Source organism: Python bivittatus, unplaced genomic scaffold (genome assembly GCF_059951505.1).
Source record: "Python bivittatus isolate LINGU-HERP-01145 unplaced genomic scaffold, Pbiv_v1 ctg000980_np1212, whole genome shotgun sequence".
Taxonomy (NCBI): Eukaryota; Metazoa; Chordata; class Lepidosauria; order Squamata; family Pythonidae; genus Python; species Python bivittatus.
This window is the reverse complement of record NW_028277125.1, coordinates 61,078,962-61,099,636: the sequence shown is the minus strand read 5'-3', so window position 1 is coordinate 61,099,636 and position 20,675 is coordinate 61,078,962. Positions and strand designations below refer to the sequence as shown.

Genomic DNA, 20,675 nt, shown 5'->3' with positions numbered 1-20,675 from the left:
TCTATGCATAGATTTTCCAGAGTAGTCAACCAAGAAAAGAAAATAATGAAAAGCTATGAGAACAGTGCCCTTGAGAATTTGAGAGAAGTAGTGTTAAAGCAATGTCCTCTGCTATTGGCAGAGAACAGATCAAGATTAGGTATTTTGGCATATTGTATCTAAGCCTCTGAGCTTATGCTTGCTTTTGAGATCTATAGGCTTCACGTGTTAGCTATACATAAGCCAGCAGCAGTATTTAAATACTTTGTGATGAAGTTCTTTGTTGTATATATCTGAGCAACATGGAAATGGAGATAATTGCTTTTGTGATCTGGTGGGGATGTACCATATTTGTTCTCCTCCCTGAAGACTAGAAGAATCATACATGCTGCAAATGTAGGCTGATTATCTTCCTGGAAGAGAAGATGAAGAGGCTAAAAACAAAATAGTCACTCTCCAGCTTATCAGGGAAGATGAGGAATTCTTGCAGCAGACATGGGAATGTTTGCAGAGGGTTAACAGTACCCTTAAGTCTCCCAGAAGACAGAAGAAAACCAGGTGGATGGAATGAAGAGATGGAGGAATGTGAGATACGGGTTTTTATACTTTGGAGTTTCAGAATGGATTCCAGGGCCTCCCCACTGATGATGCTTATGTATCTCTGGATGAAGAGCAGCTGCCACAAAGAACCTGAGGAAGAGGACCTTACATGCTGAGCAAAGGAAAGAATTCTGGCCTCTGCCCTGAAGATGAGGAAGCCATGTGTGGTAGTGAGACTCCCTACTCAGAGAGACTGAAGCAATGATCTATAGGCCTGATAATTTGTTAAGACAGAGGACTATCTCCTTGGTGCACAGATTCTGGATGTAATGAGAAGGTTTCCAAGACCCCTTAGGCCCACTGATAATTATCCCTTTTTACTGATCCACATGGAAACAAATTACATAGCCAGACACATCTCTGAACATACTAAATGGGATTATGAAACACTGGGCAGGAAGATAAAGGATATATGGGCCAAACATTGTTTTCTTCATTTCTTCTGTTAAAGAACATGGCTCACAAAGAGAGAAAAGAGTAAAGAAATGAAAAGCTGTCTACACAGATGGTACCAATAGGAATAGTTTAGAATCTTTGACAACTGAGTATATTTTTAAGCTGAGGGACTTCTGGCAAGAGATGGGCTTGATCCAAAGCATTATTAACTAAATCCTATCAGGAAGGAGATGAGAGCTCAACAATACTCCTTCACCAGTATTGGAGACACTCAATAAGCATATAATTAAAGGAAGGGACAAGTCAAGTTTTGTGACCTGAGGATTTCAGTGCCTCTGTCCATACACACAGAGTATGACAAACAAATGGAAAACTAGAGGTCTTAATCCATATGATTTAGAAGGCATTACTGAAATCTGGTGGATGGAACTCATGAGTAGAATGCAAAGACTGAAGGGCATAACTCATTGAAATAAACCAGAGAAAAGTGGAAGAGGTTTGGCATTATGTATGAAGATAGTGTATATACTTACAAGCAAGTAGTTGATAATACCAGACAGCAAATCACACCAGTCAGCTTGAAACTCTGGAACAGATGATTAAGTAGTCAGTTTGTGAATATTTAGGAAATAATAAATTGCTTGATAGGAGCCAGCATATATTTATCTAGAAAAAGTTGTGCCAATCTGATTTCCTTTTTGGTAGAATGTCCAATTTAGTTGAATGAGGAGGACATAAAGTACCTTCATGGGCATCCTTGGGGGTGGGGGAAGGGAGGGGGCATATGCAACATCACACACAAGTACATAAGGAATGGCACTTGGATTATGGTGTCCCCATGCATATTTTTGTTGTTTGGGTGGAATTTCAACTTGCTGCAGATGCATCTCAGTATTTTGACTTCAGCAAAGTATTCAGTAATGTCTCCCATTAATTCTAATAGAGTATATAGCAAAATGTGGGCTGCTTTGTGATATGATTAGATGGATACTGAGTTGGCTGGACCATCATACCCAGCAAGTGTATGTCAATGGCTTAGTGTCAAATGTGAGGAAACGTACCACAGGATTCCATTCTGAGTCCTGGGCTGTTCAACATATTTACAAACAATTTAGATGAGAAGTTATAAAATATGATTGTCAGATTTGCAGGTGACACAATGATAGAGGAGCAGCAACCACATTAGAGAACAGTATCAAGTTTCAGAGAAATCTTGACAAATTCAGAGAAGGATAGAAATCCACAAGATGAATTTCAGTATGAATAAATATGAATTCTTTAACTTGAATAAAACAACCCAAAGGCAAAATTATATGACTGCAGAAACTACACTGGGTAGCAGTGCATGCAAAAGGGGCTTAGATGTCTTGATGGACTGCAAGTTGAACATGAGCTAATAGTGAGATGCAACTGCAAACAATCATCATCATCATCATCATCATCATCATCATCATCATCATCATCAAATGCAATCCTAGGTTGCATCAACAGTCATATACAGTGTCGAGATAAAGAGATGTTACTGTTCCTCTCTACTCTGCACTGGTCAAGCAACCTCTAGAATATTATATCTGGTTCTGGGCACAGTGTTTTAGCAAAGTCATTGATAAACTGGAGCATGTCAAGAGGAGAACAACTAAAATTGCAATGGATCTGGAAGGCAAAACCTAAGGAGATATTTGGTATGTTTAGCCTGCAGAAGAGAAGACTGCAGGTAAAGATGATAGCTAGCTTGAAGTACATCTGTAGGTCTGCCATATAGAAGAAAAGGCAGAATTGTTCTAGAAGCTGGAAAAAGAAACAATGGGGTCTAAACTGTAAGGACATCAAGAAAAATTTCCTAATACAGGTAGTCCTCACCTAACAACCATAATTGGAACTGGCAACTCCATTGCTAAGCAATGTGATCATTAAGTGAGACATCACGTGATCGCAACAGAGTTATGACCTCACTTCCACCACAATCAATAAGCGAATCACCTGAAGTCGTTAAGCGAGACATCATGTGGCTGAGACTTGCAATTTTACTTCTTCTCCATTAATTCTGCTTGTCAGAAGCTGATTGCAAAGTGCCCAGTGCCCAAATCTCAATCACATGACCATGGGGACACTGCAATGGTCATAAGTGCAGGGACTGGTTGTAAAGTTACTTTTTCAGCGCCATTGTAATTTTGAATGGTTGCTAAACAGGGCAGTTGTTAAGCGAGGGCTACCTGTAGTAAGAGCTGTTCAACAGTGGAGGTATTTAAAGAGAGACTGGTTGGCCATCTGCCAGGCATGCTGTAGCAGTGTACTAGGCAGAGGCTTGGACTACATGATCTCCAAGGTCCCTTCCATACATTCTATGGGTCTACATGCTCCGGTTTGCTCCAATATAAGCTCCCCTAAAGTAACTGAAAGGGTTCGAGAACACAGCAGATTTTGATATGTGCAGAAAAGAATAATTTTAAAATGTTGACTGTTACAAATCTATATTTTAAAGGTTACAAAAGGGGTTGCTAACAGTAGAAAATCCCATTGTTTGTAGAATGTCTGATGGACTAAACAAATCAATGAATTAACAAAATAAAATGTAGTACCTGATATCTGTTAAGATATTTTCAGTTTTATATTTTAATATCTATGCATAAGCTGGTAAGCATGTTAAACTAGTTTGCAAATTAGGTTGTATCTGCTTAAATCAATTGAATTAAACCACATAATTGCCATTTTTAATACATCTCAGCTCCTACTTTAATAGCAGCCATTTCCATAGAGAGATAGTATAGTGTGGTCGATAAGGACTAGACTAAGAATTGGTTCATGTCATTCAGCCATTGACCTGTCACTCTCCTCTAGCCCAGCCTTCTTGATAGGGATGTTCTTGTGATATCAAAATTAGGAAAGGCCCCAGTATAGACTCCCTTGAGAGCTTCTTACTAGTGAGTTATAAATGCAGTAAGTAAATAAAAACAAACAGAATTCTGTGTGCCATGGGATACCGAATGGCCTGTTCATTTGTTGTGAGGCAAATGCTTCAGAGGTATATTTTTTGGTTGTGAAGCTGGTTCCTTTTCATTTCTTTCCTAATTTCCTCTTTTCCCTAGAGGGAGTATCTATCCTGATTAAGCATTAGTATTCCGTTCTGCTTCATTTTGCCCCCTGCTTGCTCGTAAGAATTGTGTCTGACTTTCAGCCCTGCTGAAATAAGTCCCCAAATTAAAGGAGAGCAGATATTATATGGCAGAGTTCTGATTGTTGACCTGGCATCTAATATCCATTCCTGCACCGTATAATCTTTTCTCTGCTCCGATGATATATCAGGCACTCTGTAAATGGGTCATTTTAGTTTGCATTGTGATCTGCTTTTATGGTGATGTCAATCTTTCTTTGTCCCTGTCTTTCAGCTTCAGTGAAATAGTGAAGTTAACTCTCTGTGATGATTGCATGAACAATGAACATTCGATTACATGCCACTCCCTGTTATTCATTTTCCTATAAATAAAAAAAAAGTATTTTCTTCAGGCAAATGCTAATTTACCCCTGCAATAAACTGATGGTTCTGTTTAAAGTTTGAGCCCATGCACATTGTATGTACAAAGGAAAGTAGTTTGATTTTGGGGGTGAGGGCCCCCAGATAGATATACAGTTGGACAGAAATTAACTTCTGGCAGCATTTGAAAATATGTAGTTATTGGGGGCTTTTCTTCAGAAAATAACTAGTTTGAGACATTGCCCATTTCAACTTTTGACTTTTTAAATAATTTTTGGTCTCTTTCAGCAGTTGCTTTCACTCCACAGCAGACCATATCACAAACTGCTTTTGAAGTTACCTCTTAATATTTACCTCTTAATATTAATAGCTATTGTTGAAGAGAAAGACTTTGACAAATATCTTGGATGCACAGAATTCCTTGGCATGATTTTGCATAATTCTGTATATTTGGATAAGATAATGTTTGCATCAGCAAGAAGCTGCTGACTTAAATCCAGACAATTAGCTTCTCTTCACATAGACAAAGAGCAGACTTCTATCATACAGATGGGAATTCATGAGATGAACCCTTGCCCTCTATCTAGTTTCTGTTCTCTCTCTCTTTCTCTGTCTCCCAGGCCCACACCCACACACATCCCAATAGAAATCGGACAAACCAGGTCCCTGCAAGTTTGGACATTGCCATAGTACTCACCTATTACATTGTCTGTTTGTCAGAAGAGATATACCCCTCTAATTCCTCCATCATGTAAAGAGGAATGCTACCTCAGGTTCCTACAGAGATATATTTTCTATTCTCTAAGTGATGCTTACCTAGAAACCAGGAGACCATGAGTTCCAGTCCCGCCTTAGACACAAGGCCAGCTGGGTGACTTTGGGCCAGTCTCTCAGCCTTAGGAAGGAGGCAATGGCAAACCACTTCTGAAATCTTGCCAAGAAAATTGCAGGGACTAGCCCAGGCAGTTGCCAGGAGTCAAAAACTGACTCAAAGGCGCGCACGCGCACACACACACACACACACACACACACAAAAGTAATGTTCACATACAGAATTGCAAAGTTCCATTTTCTTCAGAGGAGGAAGTGGTGAAAATTAACAGTATCTTTCTAATATTTGCTGAACTTGCAAATACAGACAGAATGTAAATGTAGGTAAACAAATTCTCTCTGGCAGGTAGCACATTCTTAGAAAGCAACTTGGTGACTTGCCCCCCTCCCCCTCCCAAAATGTTTAGTTAAGAATTCCTGATGGACCTGGCTGGCCACTGGGTGATACCAAATGCTGGGCTAGAGGGCCCTTGGTCTGATCCAGCAGGACTCTTTTTACATTCTTCTGTTCTTTAAAATACCCCATACTCAACGTAGCACAGAAGTACAGTTTCCCCAAAGATGTAATACAATAGCAGTCAGGGAAGAAACAGATTTTTTAAAGAAAATGTGTCAGACTGATGTATGCACAATAGCCTGTGAATAAGGCAGTCATCATACTTACTGAATGTTCTATACCTGTAGATCTGCTCCATATTCCAAGTTATCCAGGTATTTCATTCAGAACTTTTTAGGTTTGACTCTTAACATCTTGATATGTTATTCTAATGGTGTAATATTGGTTGATAAATTTAAGGAGGTGCCATTTCTTCATATCTCTGTAAATCAAATCCTATTCTTTAGTTTAAAATCATAACCAGAAGAGATAGGCTATTTTCTCTTGAATTAGAAATACAATACAGAAAAAAAAATCCAACTTTTGGACCTTATACTATAAGTTATCTTATGCCTGCTCTTATGTTTTTACAGATTTGTCTTAATCGCCGCTGCCAAAACACCAGTGTATTTGGTGTTCATGAATGTGCAACAAAATGTCATGGACGTGGAGTAAGTATTACAGATTCAATTTTTTATAGTCAGTCAATCTCCAGCTGAGCAATAAATCATTCATTGGTTACAGCACTTAAAATCTGTGATTCTTTGTAATATATCTGTCAAAGTCTTTTCAGCCTGTGCTTCCAGAAAGATCAATTTTCAATGCCCTTTCAGTGTCCAAGAAAGGAAATGTGGCTTTTATTTGAAAAAGCGATATCGCTGGTCACAGTGACCTTATCTTTGTAAAAATTAACATTCAGCAGTTTAAAACCTAGAATGAGTTCACTTACACTCTTGTTAATTTTTCAGATATAGCAGACTGGGGGGAAGGATTCCTTCAAAAATAACCAGCTGTTTGGAATAGAGGCAGATTTACATCTTCAGCCGAGGAGATGTAATAGAATTGAAATATTTTTAAAAATGTTTTACAAAAAAAAAAATCAAGTTAAAACATTTGGTGAGTCAGTCCTTCAAGTTTCCAAGGAAGTGTTCAGGGAAAAAATCAACTATGCAACTGAAATATAAACATATTAAAAGCAGCATAATCCACCATTACTATAAACAGTGTTATAGATAATCAAGCAAGACAGAAATTATGTGTGAAAAGCTGGAGCAGATATGATTTCTTTCTGTCTTGGATGATCAGCCTTCTAAATTTCAGTGGTGGAGGCTCCTACAGAAAATTTTCTTCAAAAAGTCCTAAACTTGGCCACCTGTGTTTGAATATTTTGCATAGTGTTTTGTTCTAGCATACAGTAATGTCCACAAGTATTTCAATGAGACACTTAACTATGTATGCACAACCCCCCTATATACTCTCAAATGAGATCCCAATGGTCACCGTTTTTTGTTGTAACTTCTTCAGGCTTGTGAGACGAGGTGCAATTTAAATTTATTTAGTAGATCTTCATTGATCTGAGAAAGCTATGGGGAAATGAGCAAATCCTGGAAACCCTTAAAGATTATACTCAATAATGCATGTAACACTCTAGGGGACCAATAAACTCCTTGAAAAATGGGCTGCCTTTCCATAACCCTCTGGCATTCCAACTCTCTAGCTACAGTATTGTCAGGTTATATGGCCGGAATTGCAGCTTCCAAACAAGAAAGCAAATTGTCTACATTCCTTCAAGGTGATACTCTAGCAGAGAAAATGCTGTCAAAATCATTCTGGACCCAATTGTGATCCTACAGTTGCTGTTTAATCTGGAGTTGATTATTTTGGTTCCACTGGGAGTTACATTTGGAACAATCTATAAATGGTGTAATCTTTATAACCTCACAAAGCATGATTGCTGTAGTTTATTTACTTTTATACTTTTTAAAATCTTTGGTAGTGCTTTCCACACTCATATTTGTACACTTCTGTTTTTGAGGTCTGCAACAATAAAAAAAATTGCCACTGTGAGGCCCATTGGGCTCCTCCCTTTTGTGATAAGGCAGGATTTGGCGGCAGCGTTGACAGTGGGCCAGTTAGACAATCTGGTGAGTAAACAGCCAAAATAAAAGAGAAAATAAATGGAGGAATTGGCTTTGGGCATCAGATTACCTAGGGATCCAGTTTTTATATCTGAGGATCCACTTCTAGGTGTCATTGTAAAGATAAATACATTCAGTTATGTGTAGGGTGGTGCCTTATTCTTTCACTTTAAATGCAAAAGTACTTACAGCTACATTAATTGAATGTGCCTCAGTCCCTTTATGGTAATAAAAGGTTGTTCATTCTCCTCCATAGACCTTCCTAAAATACAATCTTCTTCCTATTTCATTGTTTTCTGCTGGCACGCATCTTCATCTCTTTTACCTTTGTCCTGTTGGCTCTTTTATGTCTTAACACTGGGTCTCGCAAATGACAGCAGCTTAATATGAGTGACAGACTGGTACAAGCAGTGAGAGGAAACTTAAGCAAGATCACAGATGAACTCTTGGAGGGACTATGTTTTCTATATTCTACTCCATCTCTACTCATTCCTTCACCTGGCTGAATGTTGTGTTTTTAAACCCCATTGTCCTGAAACATCAGGATTTTAGCCACTGTTCCATACAGCCAGAGTTGGATACTCACGTAGTAAATAATATTGGAATAGGTTGTATACTTATAACAGAAAGTGGATTTATTTACAGGAGATACATAGGTAAAGCCTAGGATCTAGCTAACCACATCATATCAGGAAGAGAGCTCAGGGCCATGCATGTGTGCCTGGGAAGAAAGGAAGAAGGAAGTGATTTCTGATTAGCAAGCTGTTGGACAAAGAACAGGGAGAAGGAGCGGGAAAGAGAGGAAAACCTTAACTCTGAATCTACACACTACTGCCCTTTTGTGGTGAGGAGGTCATGAGGTGCTCAAGAGTCAGTGCTATTGAAATTGTACTTCAAACAAATAATTTCACTGCATTTGAATTCTGTAGGCACACTTCATGGGTGTTTTTGTTAGCACTACCCCACATAAAATTTGGGAATTTCCAAGAGGCAAAAGTAATTTTCTCCCATTTATATTAATTGTAAATATCAATGTTTCACCCCTAGAAGTCTCTGAAAATTGTTAATATTGAATTGTTCTTGCAGAATAATGAAGTTCACTTTTTCCTTCCATCAAGAAAAAGTAGCTAAATACATTTTGTAGAGATGTTCAGGGAGATTAGAATGGATAGCCAGCTGTGATGTTATACAACTAGCTAGCCAATCCTCGTGCTGTCCTTTTCAGCCCAACCCTAAGCTTTATCAAATTGTTACGTATTCCCATTGTGAAAAAGGCAGATGTAACATTAGGTTCCTTATATGGGTCACCTAAATCTCACCCACATGTAGCATACTTTGCTAACCTAGACAACTGCTTTGGCTTAGTAAGTCACATACAGTATTGACTTCAGTCTTGACATCCTTAGAGTATTGTTAACATTTTCCACATCATTCTTTTGGTTTTTTTCGCCAAAGACGTGATGATTGATTAAGTAGGAAATTTAGTAGTAACTAAGTTGATTCAAATAAGATCCACTGACACATACAAGAGCAAGATCACCCCACACAACTGTCATTCAAGAAAAAGAACTTAGAAGGCACACATGTGAGTGGGTGCACATATCCATACATTGATAATTTATTGAATTTTAAATATATTGTGATCCACCAAGATAACTTTGTTAAACAGCTATGTATTAAATAAATGGCTGTCCCTGTGCAATTGCCAATCATTGCTAAGAAAAGTAAAGTCCTTTCCAGCCTACTTAAAGATGACCAATTTTTCCACAGGCTTCTTTGCAGATGATATGTATGGACTGATAAGAATGGTCTTCTAGTTCCTTAACTTTTCAGTTTTTGGCAACCCTCTAAAAATGTCCTTTCCTTTTATTCTGTCTGCAAATCTTAGATTGGTTCATCTGTGCCTGAAGTTGGATAGGAATTGATTTTCCTCTTGCAAATCATATATAACCAAACCTTTGATGTCTGTAGTGATATTCCTATATTGATTAGATGTAAGAACAGAATCAGAGTTACATTTGTGCGCTCCATTACAGTTTGGAAATTATCTCAGTTTTGGGGGGATGGATAGCACTTTTCAAAGTAAATTAGATGGTATTTACCACAAAGATAGTGAAGTGTGAGGTAGAGTTCGTGTCATCATACAAATCTCCATAAAAATACAGTGGCATAATGATTCTACAGTAAGATGAAGTTGATTTAAAGCAAACTGTAAAAGAGAGTTCTTAATCAGACAAGAATCCCTTCTTGGAATTATAACAGCAAAAAAAAAAAAAAAAGTCCAGTGAATCTAATCACGGTTCAAAACTACTTATATTCAACAGCATTCCTGCTGACTATATAAAGCCAAGCAACAGCGGTGTGAAGTTTGGATGTGCTCATGCATTCTGCTTTTTCATTTGCAGCCTCTTTCATCCAACTATCATAACAACTAAACTGGTAAAATCCATGGATATGATCACATTAATGCTAGGCGTATGCTGCTCAATCTTTTTCCTAGTAATTTAAATGGGACTTTGATGTATTATATTGATCTTTCTCCATTGGTTTCAATTCAAGGAAGGACACAGTCTGTCCTCTCACACATGCTTTGAGTAGAATTGATAATGCCAACAGAGAAATTGGTGCAGGGTGCGAAGAGCAAAAGAGAATGAGAAATGGCACCAAAGGCTTAGTGTTGTCTGATCTGTTCCATTTCTCCTGCCTTAACAATCACCAGATAGGGTAGCAGTAGCCTCTGCTGTTTCCTAGAAACGTAAGTCTCTGCCTTTAACAGAGGGACATGGAAACATGAAGGTGTTGTTTATCTCTGAGTGGATCCATCTTTTAGCTTTGTATATCTTTGTAAAGATTTTTACTGTTTTCTATCACTTTTTTACTTGTAAGCTGCCTAGAGTCACTTATACAGTGAGATGGGTGGCTTATAAATTTGATTAATAAAATAAAATAAATAAATAAACATATGTAGACACAAAAAGTTTTTAAGTAAAGGCTGAAATCTACTGTTCTGTGCTAAATCTTTATTTATATAAAACATTTTTTAAACTGCCCAACAGCCAAAGCTCTGTGGCAGTTTACAATAAACACACCAAAAAAGATACATAAAATAATACAATTTGAGTTAAAACATATCCGATAAATCAACAAAAATATAAAATAAAGATACCACACAAACTAGGGAGCAGCAAGGTGGTTGTCAAAATCTAAAACACTTAAAATATGTAAATTTAATTATGATTAAACTATGATTTAAAAGCCTGGGAAAATAAAAAGGTCTTCCCCTGTGCCAAAATGAGGTCACGTGATCACCATTTGCATGCTTCACAGCCGGCTTCCGACAAGGCCAAGAGTCAATGGAGAAGCCAGCAGTAAAATCACAAGTTGCGGTCATGTGATGTCTTGCTTAATGACTGCATCACCTAGTGATGGAGTTGCCAGTCCCAATTGTAGTAGTTAAGTGAGGACTACCTGTAATTATATATAATTACATATATATAATATATAATTACAGTATATATTCTAATAATGTCCAGTCTCTTCCTAACTGCTGCTAGGAAAGCCATTATTTCATAATTCCAGTGTCTAAATAACTCTCTGAGATCATGTAGCATGGCTTTCATGGATGTTGCTCTGGGTGGAAGATGATGGCTGCTTATAGGAGCCTCTGATTTTTTATTAAGGCTGTCCACTAACATCATCAGGGACTGTTCTGGAGAATAGGAATGGGAATAGGAATTGCCAGCTTGGGAATGAAAGAATTTTAGACATCAGCAATTCGTTCCCTTCTTCCAGTTCCAGTTTCATGACTCCTACATTAGCCTTCCCACTCCCCAAATTGATAGAAGGGTTACTGCTCTTTTGCACTATACATGTTAGAAATTCAGCTAAAAGTTCCATGGAGAACTTTTAACTCAGTTTTAAATATAACAAAATATAGGGAAATCAGATAATGAACATAAAGCAATCCTTCTTTTCCAGTAAATACATTTATAATAGGGATGTTAATCTGTCTTGGGAGATGAAATAAATTTAAATTTAAATATATACATATTTAAATATATAATACATTTAAATAAATAAATAATGATAATAATCTGTAAAAATTATCATCTGCCACCAATGAAAAATGGGTGGGAACATGTAGTTGAAAAAGTAGTCGAAAATGGGCAGATTAAAATTCTGTGGGATTTTCTAATACAAACTGATAAAGTTTTGGCGCAAAACACTTCAGATTTAACTGTGGCTGAAAAGAAGAAAGTGTGGATAATTCATGTGGCAATACCAGGGAATAGTAGAATAGAAGACAAAGAATTGGAGAAGATCATAAAGTATCAAGATCTGAAAACCAAACTTGAAATATTATGACATAAACTGGCAGGGTTGATCCCAGTGGTTATCAGTACGCTGGGTATCATAGCAAAAACCTTGGACGGCACTTAGAAAATCTGCAAAATTTCCATCCATCAATTACAAAAGGCCATACTGCTTGCATCTGCATATATACTGTACTATGCGGATACATTACGACACCCTAAGTTTTGGGGAAGAACTCGATGTGAATGAAGGCCAACATTAGTTAAAGAACTGGCAGCTGTGATTTCACATTGTTGTGTAAATAATGATGATGATGATGATGTCATTGCCACCCACATAATTTGTAAATGTCCTGAATGCTTACCTGCATATCCTAAATTAACCATCTTTTCAAACGACAACACAGTATTTTGTAAGGCAATAGAGCAACAGGAGTTTTTGGCAGCTAATTGTTCCCCTCTTACTGCTTGAATTTAAAGATGAGCTCTTAATAGGTTTGGACACCTATTTGTTGAGACATTTATTCTAAATAGAAATAAATAAAGGGGAACATATGACCGAATATTCTTTAATAAGCTGGTGAGTTTTTATTCTATATACTCAGGTGTGTTGTCAGCATCTCCCTTCCTTCCTTCCTTCCTTCCTTCCTTCCTTCCTTCCTTCCTTCCTTCCTTCCTTCCTTCCTTCCTTCCACTCACTCACTCACTCACTCACTCACTCACTCACTCATCCACACACATCCACGCAATCTCTTATTAACTCCTATTCAGTAGTTATATTGAGGGGCAAAAATAGTGATAAAGAATATCAGCACTAGAAAGACAGGGCAATTTCTTCTGAAAGAGAGATGTGGTTGTAATCTCCCCATACTTTTTGCCCAACTTTGCTCCAGGAATATAGGAATTTTACATAAATCAAGTGATGGCCTTGTGGGAAAGGCTACAACACTGCCAGAAGCTGGAAGAGGGTTCAGAGTTTTGCCATGGGTCTTTCACCTTGTCCATGTTAATTTTTCCGAAGTGGGGCTCTTCCGATGTACCAGATCTCTGCTTTCATAATCTCAGCCAGCATGGTCAATAAGGAGTAGTGATCCTTACTGGAGTAAGACTACTGCCTTGGGAAAGTCTCAGTTATTCACTGCAACACTATTTGAGCCATATAAGATGAAAGCACAGAATGTCTGCAACCGTGCCTTTTCTCTAATAAAAAAAAAATAGTCCTTAATATTATTTGTGTGTGTGTGCATGATTGAGGATGAGGAATATTGCTACCAAAAAGCCTAAGTTGGTCTTTTATTTTACTTTCTTTTTAAATAAGGACTATGGATTTGTTTGTTTTAGATAACAGAAGCTTAATTGCAATACTCATAACCATCCTGTGCATTCTGGTGGCCGGTTTACTTGTATACTTCAAGAGGAAGACCTTGATTAGAGTATTCTTTATTAATAAGAAGACTACAATAGAGAAACTTAGGTATGACACTTAACATTACTCTTTTTTTAAACTACAACCTGAGAAAAACTACCCATTATCCATTGTTGGCTCATGTCTTCCAGAATGAGTATTATCATCTATATTATTTTGTTAATATCATTTATTAGAATGAAACATTTCAGTTTATTCAGTCAATAATAAGGTTCTGCCTGAATGTGTGCCTGTGTAATTAGTTCTTATTGATATGAAGTTGAACAAGTGTAGTGTGTGTCAAAGGGCAAAAGGGATGCTATTAGCCTAAAACAGAAACAACATGAGGAGTTATTAGAGGAATTAAAAGCACAGCTGATCCACTAAAGCAGGAATGGATGACCTGTAGCTACAGTATAAAGCCACATGTGGCCATTGACCAAATTCAAATCTGTTAAATCACCTTTAATAAGAGTTTTTTGCATTTCCCTTCCCTTGCAGCTTGTTGCTTAGGAGAAGGAGAGAATGAAAGGTGTCAGAAAGAGAAATAAAAGTTAGCGTCACTCACTTTGGATTCTAGCTCCATCTACTACTTGCTTTAGCTCCACCAACCATTAGCATTTGACCCTTCAGCACACAATCTCTGCAGGAATGTGACCCTGAACAGAATAAAATTTGCTTTTGCCAGCAATAAGGAATCATGCCTATCATATTGGATTTCTTCTTTTTTAAAAAATGCAGATACGTCATCTGGGAAAAGTCCATCTTAATGAGCTGGAATGGAGGGGGGAATTAACCCTTTCCTTTCTTGCCCAGGAAAATCTCTCTTACGAAGGAGACATTATTTTATTAATTTGGTTTATATACTGCCTTTGTATTCTACCAGGGTGACCAACAAGATACAAAATAAAATCAAATAGGCACAATTAAAGCATATAGATATCCAAATCAGTATTTGTATTTGTCAGTGGGTTCGTATTGTTATGCTTATTTTGCAGCATCTGAGACAGTTGATAATCTATTTCTGAGTGGCACTGGAGATATGGTTTCTTTTAAAGCCTAAAATTGCCAAGATACTGAAGGGATTATTTTCTCCTGTTCATTCATCTCAAGTAGAGAGGTTTTCTTGTCCCACCTATGATGAAAGGAACCACTCTTACTTGAGCAAAGTGAAAGGCTTTTCATTTGCTATTTCATGGAACGGAATACCATGCCTTAGGACATTCAGATGCCCTTCTGAAAACCTTATATAATATTTGAAATAAAATTGCGTTTAATGTTTAACCTTTGTTACCTTTTGGTTGATATTCTTGTTTATTGTAGATAATTTAATCATAGCTGTTTTGTATAATGTAGGCATATTAGAAAGATGAGGTGAAATATCTATGATGAACATAAATGATTTATTTTTTTCTGGTACTGAATCAAGGCCACAACACTTTGTGATGTTCTTGTTGTTTTTCATTTTGTTTTGTGATAAGCAATTAAAAAGTAAAAGGAGTTTGCCTTCATTTGCTCTGCTTGAAATATTGAAAGATTGGAAGTAGCCTTTTGTCTCTAGTCCATTGAATGAAGCACAATATCCATAGTGAAGGTCATTACTTCTTAAACACCAGCTTCATTAGAAGTATCTCTTGGGTGCTATAAAGCAGCATTTCCACAGATTGCAAGAGCTAATTTAACAGACTAGTGGTTCTAAACAACAAAAAATCAATATTTTTATTCTTGCAAGAGTGTTGGATGGATTTTACAGTCACTGTTACTAAAGAAAATAAAGATAAAGGAGTGTTATGTCAAAATATAACACTGACCTTATTATTTTCCAAGCAGTAGCTACCTTTAATGAGTGTGTTTGTGTTGCAGGTCTGTGAGTCCAACAAGGCCTTCCAGTTCATCTGAATCTAATCATGTTCATACTGCAACAGTCCACAGTAAAAATCTAGCCAAACAGCCACAAAGTGTAACCACACCCAAGGTGGGTTTTTGTATAGCTGAAGTAAATGAAAGTAAAGGCAAAAGCTCCCTTGAATCAGGCTCTAATCCAGGTGTCTACATGGACACATCTGTGTAGTTTTCTTGTTATCAGTCATTTGCCATTGCCTTCTTCCAAGATATGAGCAACCTTTGGACCAGTTAGCACCTACGTCTAATTATTTTTAAATGGATATCATTAAAAATGATGTTAATGTTTTTCTCGGTAGCTATTATTTATAATATTTATGTATTATATGCCTTTTCCAAGGTGCAGTACAACTCAGTAATTACAAAAATGTCACCCCCCAAAAAAATTCACAACTTAACAATCTGCCAATTAAACAAATATCAACAGCTAATACAAACTAAGGGGGGACGCGGTGGCGCAGCAGCTTAATGACGCTGAAAGTTGCCGGCCAGAAATGGTCGACACTTCAGCAGTTCGAGCCCAGCCTTCGCGTAGCAGAGTGAGCTCCTGCTTCCTCCCCCAGTTCCTGTCAACCCAACAGTTCGAAAACTCACGTGAGTAAATAAATGGGGACTCTCACTCTGGTGGGAGGAAAAATGCTGGCGGAACCTTGCAAAAGGAGTCAGGAGCAGTTGCCAGTAAGCACGGAAGCCGCGCTCGCCCGAAAAAGGCGCGAAGCAACGGAAACCCCGCCTCCTGCGCTCGCCAGCTGGGCTCTGCTCTAGGAAGGAGGCACTGGCAAACCACTTTTGAAACACCTTGCCTTGAAAATTGCAAAGGACTCGTCCAAAAGCAGTCACTGCAGAGTCGGTAACGACTGAGTGCGGATTAAAAACAAACAAACAAACTAAGTACTGCAGCCATGCATATTAGCAGCACCCCACAGTACAGCCAAGTGCAAATACATCCAGAATTTCTATAAAAAAGGTATTAAACTTGAAACTCCCAATCCTAATGAGTGCAAGGTGGGATAAACAAAGCCCTGACCTTCTAGTTAAATAAAAGACATTTTAATCCCATTTTAAGCAGGAGACAGAAAAAAAACCTACCCAGAGAACATAACAAATGAACAGGTTTGTAGGAGGATATAAGGGCAGATAGGTATCTGGAACCTCATTGCCATTGACGACAAACTGACAAAATGTCTTTTGCAGTGTCACAATGGAATTACATAAGGGGCAAGATTTGCATTGCTACATAGTGATGTGCATTTCGTCATTTGCCCCCCTTCCCTCCTGCTCTTTGCAAACACGTATGGACCAGAAAGCTTTACATACAGGACGAGCATTTGTTGTTTAAACCAGGTTCCAGCTATTCTCAGGAGCCAATGAAGACCTCTGCCATGTAGTGAACTATAAGAATAACACATAGGACACAGAATAACCTGAATGCCATTGTTCTGGTCTAAGATCAGGGAGAAATCCTGCCAAGAGACTGCTGCAATAATCTGGGCATGAAACAACTAAGGTATGCACCAACAGAGCCTCTGTCAAATAAAGAAAACAAAACACAGATTTGGTTAATGACTGAAATAGAATCAACACAGCCAGATTGGAAAATGCATACTGGTTTCCATGCTCTAGATGAATAAAGATTTTAAGGTTGAAACAAATAAATGTACTGGTTCCTGGATTGCAGCCAGTTCTCTCAGACAGAAATAATGTTTTTTAAACATCCAAGGATTAGTGTTTGAGTAAGCTGTTAATTGGTTGTTAGTTGACTTCAGAAAAAATAAAGAGAGCATATTAAAAAGGAAGAGCTATTTAAACCAACCCTGAAAGGAGTGATATTCATCCATTAATTTGTATATCTGGGAAAAAGCATATTGGCACAATTCATCCAAAATTATTTTAACATTGATTTCAATGGAAACAAATAATTTTGTTCCGAGCATTTTCTTTTTCCTTGTGTTCTTCCCCTCTACTTTTCTTTAACTGTAATAAACTGAACTTGAAATGCTTAGTTTTAGTTGGGCCACGTGGAGTGTACTTAAACTGCTGTTTATTTGCATACTATTTTTTATGGCTCTACAGAGAAATGACGTACAACAATTACTACGGTATCAGAAAAGGGATATTAGCTACTTTGTGAAGGCCCAGGACATACTGAAATGGAGCCCACCAGAGAGGATCCAGCCACATCTTTGTGAACTCTCCTGTCAACAGTCTGTGTCCGGAAAGGTGCCGCCCACCAAGCCCCCTCTCAAATTTGACCTGGTAGAGTTTTTTTCTTCTTCTCCCACTTCTACAGAACCTCCAAATTCCAGAGGCCCAGACTAAATTGAGACTGCTTACTGTTGAATGAATATCCCTTTATAATTTTTTAATCTATCTATCTATCTATCTATCTATCTATCTATCTATCTATCTATCTATCTATCTATCTACCTACCTACCTACCTACCTACCTACCTACCTACCTACCTAATCACCTGCTGCAATCAAGAAGACTCTCAGCAGATTCAATCTTGATCTCTTGGGGCATTTCTTTACTAGTTGATTTCTGATAGACTACATTAAACAGAATTAAGTCTAGTTCACCCAATCGTCCCCAATCATCCTCAGCAAGTCTCCCTCCAGTGCCAATGTAATAACATTTTTGTAGCATACTGCTGAGTAGCTGTTTAAATTCTAGATACTAACACTAGGCCATTTTCTGGCCCTTGTGTCAGAGTGGGGTAGATTGGTTGGTTGACTATTTATTTAACTTTCTGTGAAATAACTTTTCTTTTCTGTACCTTTCTTAGGATGTGAACCAAGTCCACTTAAAATTCAAGGAAGGGCAGTAGATTTTTTTTTTCCTGGCCTTTCCCCCACTTTTGCATTTTAAAAAGCCCTAATCCTCACTTGGTAGCAACAATGCCAGGGCTGTCTTCCATCTTTGCTTCTTTCTCCAGGAAAAGACTATGACTGTGCTTGTACATGTCATGATTAGGTCTTGCAATGGTGTTGTCAGTGTGGAAGAGTTGGCACCAGATCTGTAAAATGGGAGGGTCTTTGTTCAAGATGAGCTGTAGTCTGGAAGTGCACGTATTCAGATTCAAAGCAGAAAAAGTGCTTTGGAGGGAATGTGAATGTGCTTTCTGTACCTATTGGCACCTCATTAAAAAGCTGTGCTTTCTGGTGAGTTTGCACAGCAGCTGCATGTTCACAGAAAACATGTTTGAGCTAAAGAACCATTAAAGAAGCAGTGACACTAACATTGTCACACTCTATGGGTGCCTTCATAACTGAAACATAAGGAAGGCGTAGCTTCTTTAAGGGGGTGCTAAAAGGTGCAGTGAGCATGCCAATATCCCCTCCAAGGCACATTTCGCTTTGGGTCAGAATAACTGGATGTCACTAGGCTCTGAAGAACTGAAGTTAACATTTGAGTAGTTTTAGCAGGGATCTACAGATGAGAAGTTGTGTGCAGCCTCTCTTCTCATCTGATTCTTTCTGGAAACCAATGTAGTAGAGGCATTGCAGGATTGAACACTGTTGTCAAAATTGCAAAAGCAGTGGCACATCATAGCATTGCAAGCTCTGCCCCTTTTGTACATATGTGACATCATAGTGCATATACAACAGGGGTGGGGATCATGACACAATATTCCTTTCATCATTTGTCCCTCTTCAGACACCCCTACCGCAGGGGCAGCTGATAAGCTTTTTAACTGTATTGGATGAGTATTGTAGTTTGAAAAATATGTGTGTTAAAACACTCACTTGTGTGTCTCTGAACAGAAGCAACTGCATCACAGGGCTTGACCGCAACTGATGAAATTTCTGTTGTGGAAGGAAGCTGGAAGCGAACTGTCACATGCAGATGGCACTGTCTAAAACTACATATCTTATGGCAGTGCCCAGTGTGATAAATAGGTTTGACTCCTACATATTTGGTTCCCAGATTGAAACATTTTTAATTTGTTCAATTTAATTTGGTCAAAGCTATTCTTCTCTGAGCCAGCCCGCTCCCATCTGTTGTTGCTTGGTGTTATTGTTGCTCTTTTGCTAGCATGGTAGTCTACCCACTTCACGTGTTCTGATCACAACTCTGTTGATTTGTTGAAAGCATCTGACAGTACAGCCAGCCTCAAAGCTCAGGCATAATTTTTGAGGGTTACAATAACATCTGAAACACAGATTTACCATAATCACATTTCATAAGGACTATAAAATGCTGTCTTTTCTACCATACGCTCAGAACATTGCTGGTTTTGTTTCACATAAATTCTAGCTCGAAGAAATCTATAAAGTTTGATGTCTCATTTGTAACATTTTGATAATTCTGAAGTTGCCACTGTTTTATCTTTATCTATTTATTTGGAGGTCTTATATCTGAAAAGAAATTGGGCATTGACTTGGCAAGCTTTCAGGTTCCTTCAAATATCAGTACACGGTAGAATAAGTTTTTGATAGAATCTGTTTAGTCAGACCACAAGCCCGGATTTTTGAAAGAAACATGAATAGTACAACATTATTCCATCTCCTGCTGTTTACAAACCTCCTGAATGTAGTGGTGTTAATTATGATACCACCTCATTATCTTTTGCAAGCACTAGGCTGGAACTGTATGATGCAGCTGGCAGCTTTTCTTCAGCAGTTGCCACAGATAGTCTCTATACTGAAATTATTTTCATCTTGTTTTTGTTCATCTGCTTCCCTAGTATTGTCTGAGCCAGACTGTAAAAATGCCGTGTTTGCTTAGAGGGAAGCTAGAGAATTGATGGATTCTTGCAGGGCACTTTCCCCCTTTATAATTTATCTTTAGCATTATTAGTTGCCTGGTTTGTATTTATATTCATATAAAGGCAGTATGGGATGTTTATGTGGGTATGTATGAGCTAACCCTTGCTTTTTGAGTCAATAAATACCAGCAGGACCAGCTCCCATTATTGCCGAGCTTAATGTACTTAATTATTATGGCAGTTTGACCCACCCACCAGCTGTCCCTCCATCTTTGTTATAAACAAACAAACAAAAAAAATCTGTAGGTTAGTAAATTATGTGATCATGTTCTCTCTCTTATCTGCAAGTCCTGGTTTAACTATACAGTACAAGGACACAGTTAGTTGTTATCTAGGCCTGCAAATTAGTATTCCAAATCTTGTTTCTTCTGTCTTAAGCCTGCTTTTGACTGGCTCCAGCAAAACTCAGATTTAGAATTGACAGTAAGTTACCATAAATATCTGCAAGCACTATCTACAGTTTACTCTAGGTTTTTCTTTTCCCCCTCTAATAA

At 38.0% G+C, this 20,675-nt stretch overlaps 1 protein-coding gene across 3 annotated transcripts in view; it reads left to right on the top strand.

Annotated features, from left to right (window-relative positions):
* ADAM12 (ADAM metallopeptidase domain 12) overlaps nt 1–20,675 on the top strand; it is a 291,574-nt gene that overhangs the window by 257,430 nt on the left and 13,469 nt on the right. The window contains exons 17-21 of one of the 3 annotated variants that reach the window (XM_088131905.1): nt 6,248–6,325; nt 7,690–7,798; nt 13,447–13,579; nt 15,374–15,485; nt 17,486–17,668. In XM_088131905.1, coding sequence (XP_087988031.1) covers nt 6,248–6,325; nt 7,690–7,798; nt 13,447–13,579; nt 15,374–15,485; nt 17,486–17,668 — 615 coding nt within the window. The remainder of the gene's footprint in view (nt 1–6,247; nt 6,326–7,689; nt 7,799–13,446; nt 13,580–15,373; nt 15,486–17,485; nt 17,669–20,675) is intronic. The other 2 variants (XR_015794354.1, XM_088131906.1) reach the window with 2 other exon arrangements.